General features: G+C 40.1%; 1 protein-coding gene across 1 annotated transcript in view; it reads right to left on the minus strand.

Moving 5' to 3' along the window:
- Window positions 1-3,912, minus strand: part of LOC101851126 (delta-like protein 4) — a gene marked incomplete at its 5' end in the record, with an annotated part of 10,803 nt that overhangs the window by 3,983 nt on the left and 2,908 nt on the right. Inside the window, 2 exon segments of the mRNA XM_013082448.2 lie at window positions 170-412; window positions 2,187-2,294. Coding sequence (XP_012937902.1) covers window positions 170-412; window positions 2,187-2,294 — 351 coding nt within the window.

A 3,912-nucleotide genomic window follows, 5' to 3' on the forward strand; every position in this document is an offset into this window, starting at 1 on the left:
CCCACACACACACCCTCCCAACAACAACAGCAATAACAAAAAAACCCCGCAAAAAATAACAAACAAACAAAACTAGCAACATAAAGTAACAAATGAACCAACAAATGAATAAATGAAAGAAAACGAAATAGAAAATGAATTTTTAAAAAATGAAGGTAGGACATTCTTTACCTCTTACACTTGTTCTTCCGACTGGCGGCATTGTAAGCGTAGCAGCCAGACAGGTCGAACATCTCGAAGGACGTGATCTCTTTGAGGCTCCGTTGGTCACGAGGATTACACACCCTCCAGCCGCGAGCACATAGTGATTTGGCGGACTTCACGTGACCCTTCCACTCACCCGCACACGCCTGGATGTCACTGTGCATGTGGAGACCGTCAGTGCTGTCGTCTGCACACCCAGACGTGTACTCTGGAGGGGAAAAAGAAGAAAGTTGAGCTAGGAGATGAATAACTTGGATTTTAAAAAAAGGGGCAGGCAGGAAGTGAAGAAAGGAAAATGTGTATTTTGAGTTTATACTCCTATAGCTACATAGCTGATCTTATTTTTTTTTCTCTTGAAAGAATAGCAATTGACAAATAGATAACAAAGACGGATTAAATTTCCTTCTATGCGTCGCCTATTAATGTAATGTGTCAGGCATAGTGAGTTTATATTTTAAGAACATAGAATTAGAAAAGTGAATTAGAAATATCATAGAAGGAGACTGCATTAGAGTTTAGAATTTTTAATGTACTCACAGACCAAACATTTTTATTCATTCACGAAAGCAGCTGGCTCTCAAAAGGAGGCAACTGTTTAAAAATCCAGCTTCTCAATCAAATGGAAGAGTTGCCGCCCTCCCACAAGAACGTTGTATCAGATGATATTATTACATGTATATATCGGGCTGTTTAGGGGTGTTGGGCATGCAACTTGAGATTTCTTAAAACAATAAAGATCACTTCCGTATTTTAAAACCCCTTACCCTTGCAGTTCCGGCGAGCAGTCCGCATCGGCCTTCCGTAAAATATGATACTAATATATCTTTGCAAAAGAACTGAGAAGGGCAAATCGAAAAGTTGAAGACACGTGGTCAGGAAAGATATTGAGCAAAACATTAAAGACAGTATGTTGGTGCCTAGAAGTCTGATGAAAGGAAAGAAAAAACCGTGGCAAATCAACAAGAGAGGGAAACCTCCTCCATTTCAGGAGTACGTATGGGGAAACAGTTTAGCTTATTCAAACGTTCACGAAGACGGAGAGGCTAGATGGTCGTGCATACTCACTCATGCTACAAAGGTTACATAAATTCTGGACACAATGATACAGTAAAGTTATGCACATGCATGCACACGTGTATTTGTGTGTGTGTGTGTGTGTGTGTGTGTGTGTGTGTGTGTGTGTGTGTGTCTGTTATTGCGTTTGTGCGTTGGTTTGTATTTGTTTGGGTTGCATTTTCTCTCTCTCTCTCTCTCTCTCTCTCTCTCTCTCTCTCTCTCTCTCTCTCCCCCTCTCTCTTCCTCTCTTCTCTCTCTCTCTGTGCGTGTGTCTCTCTGTCTATCTTTGTTTCTATTTCTCTTTCGCTCGCTCGCCCCTCCCCCCACCCCGCTCTCTCTTGCGCTCTCTCCTTCTCTAACTCCATTCTCCGCTCTCTCTCTTTCTCTCTCTCTCTCTTTCTCTCTCTCTCTCTTTCTCTCTCATTTTTAGATAGATAGATAGATAGATAGATAGATAAATAGATAGATAGATAGACAGATAGATAGATAGATAGACAGACAGATAGATAGATAGATAGATTGATAGATTGACAGATAGATAGATAGATAGAGAGATAGAGATAGAGAGAGATAGAGATAGATAGATAGATAGATAGATAGATAGATAGATAGATAGATAGATAGATAGAGAGAGAGAGATTGGGGGAGGGGGGGAGGTAAGAGAATGTATCAAAAAGAAGGAAAAAAAGTACAAGCTAAGGCATCTGTATAAAGGGGATAAGAATTGACAGAGACGGGAACTAACATTGTATACGAAGACAAAAGATTGCCCCTCTGGTCAAGTCGTCAACAAGGTCTTCGAAAGATCATCTCTTCCCCAACTACCCTATCATCTACCCCCGTTCTTCCACTACACACGTTAAAACTTTCTTCAGCCCAGAAATCCCCTCAGTGCCAGCTGTCTCTTCCCCCCCTCCCCTACTCACCTGCTACGCTGACGTAGGAGCTGGCTGTATCAATGCCCTCCTCGTTAATGGCTTCACAGGTGTACAGACCGGTGTCCGAGCGACGGGCCAGCGTCACTAGCAGGTCTCCTGAAACAGCACAGAGGAAACATTTAAGACTGTTGGTTATAAAGAAAGAAAGAAACAACTAAGTGAATAAATAAATAAATAAATAAATAAATAAATAAATAAATAAATAAATAAATAAATGAATGAATAAATCAAAATAAATAATGGATGAATGGATGATTGAATGAATGAATGATTGAATGAATGAATGAATGAATGAATGAATGAATGAATGAATGAATGAATGAATAAAAAAAATACATAAATAAATAAATAAATAAAAACGTACTCGCAGACTTTACTTTCATGACACATATTGAATAAGCTTCCATATAGTGGTGTCGTACTATCGTAATTTAATAACCCTGACCACCATGGTTACGTCATATAATTACACTTGAACTGTTAACATAATGTGCATTGTATGATATTTAGTGTAGAGTGTGCCTCTTTCGATACTGAGTAAAATGTTACTTCCTAGGCGGAAAAAACTGGTTGATGTATCAATGTCAGGCTCATGCTGTGCCGGAACAGCTTAGGGGGAACTGCTGCTTTTTCTTTCCTCATTCTTACTATCGTCATTTTTCTTCTACTTCTTTTGTATGTTTGTCACTCTCTTGTGAACAGCTATTTCCAGAGTGCCTTGATAGTCGAAGCAGACTTTGTGCTGTTGAGGCTAGAGAGGTGAAGAGAGTAAGCCCGGTTCTCCATTAGGACTTCTCTGTTGACATCCACCCCTTGGCGCTCAGATGACCTTCAGTTGTGGGCGCCGTAAAACCTTACTAAAACAAAAATAGGCGGGAGCTCCGAAGTGATTGTCCCAAAGCAACAACACATCAAGAACGCCTCCTTGGGAATTCAGACCAGGAGCCGCTCATGAGTCTAACATGATACCAAATGAGTTACCGTGACACCCTTTTGAGGGTAATAAAGTTTCAGTGGGTAACATTTTTGAGTATCTATGAAGCAATTAATTGCATGGTAAAGCCGCTCACTTCAAACGTTCAGGGTCTAACGCACAAAACAGTTTGGCTTTTAGAAAAAAATCGTGACGAACTGTTTAATATCCCCATAAAGTTTATACATTCTGGTCTGAAGAACACCCGGGTGGTTCTGATTTAAATAGCTTGCAAAAGTAGATGGCCCACAGCACAAACTGAAATGACTACGGCGACATTTTAGTTGCCACTCAATTGACAAATATCCCAATTAATTATATTTTCCTTTCGTGGAGGTGTTGATGGGGAAATATTTTAGTGTTATTATGAGAGGAAAATATATAGCAAATCTCAGCTTTCTCAAAGGAACAGCAAATTAACGATGCATGTCTTGTGACGTTTGCACTTGCGCTGATTCAAATTAAAAATTTTATGTTGAGAAGCTGAAGCTTGAGAAGCTGAGGCGTACTTTGTTAAGCTCTTAGCTTGCAGAAGGATTTACATTTCCGCTTAATTATAGGCCTTTTAAGTTTGCTTTTCTTTTACAAAGCGAGACAGAGACAGAGACACAAAGAGAGACAGAGAGAGAGAGAGAGAGAGAGAGAGAGAGAGAGAGAGAATGCCTCAAGGCCAGGATAAAGTCCGCGGAAACCTCAGTGGACTGAAACTGGTAAATAGAAAGAAGAGAGAGAGAGAAAGAA

This window comes from Aplysia californica, unplaced genomic scaffold, assembly GCF_000002075.1.
Source record: "Aplysia californica isolate F4 #8 unplaced genomic scaffold, AplCal3.0 scaffold00175, whole genome shotgun sequence".
Lineage (NCBI taxonomy): Eukaryota > Metazoa > Mollusca > Gastropoda > Aplysiida > Aplysiidae > Aplysia > Aplysia californica.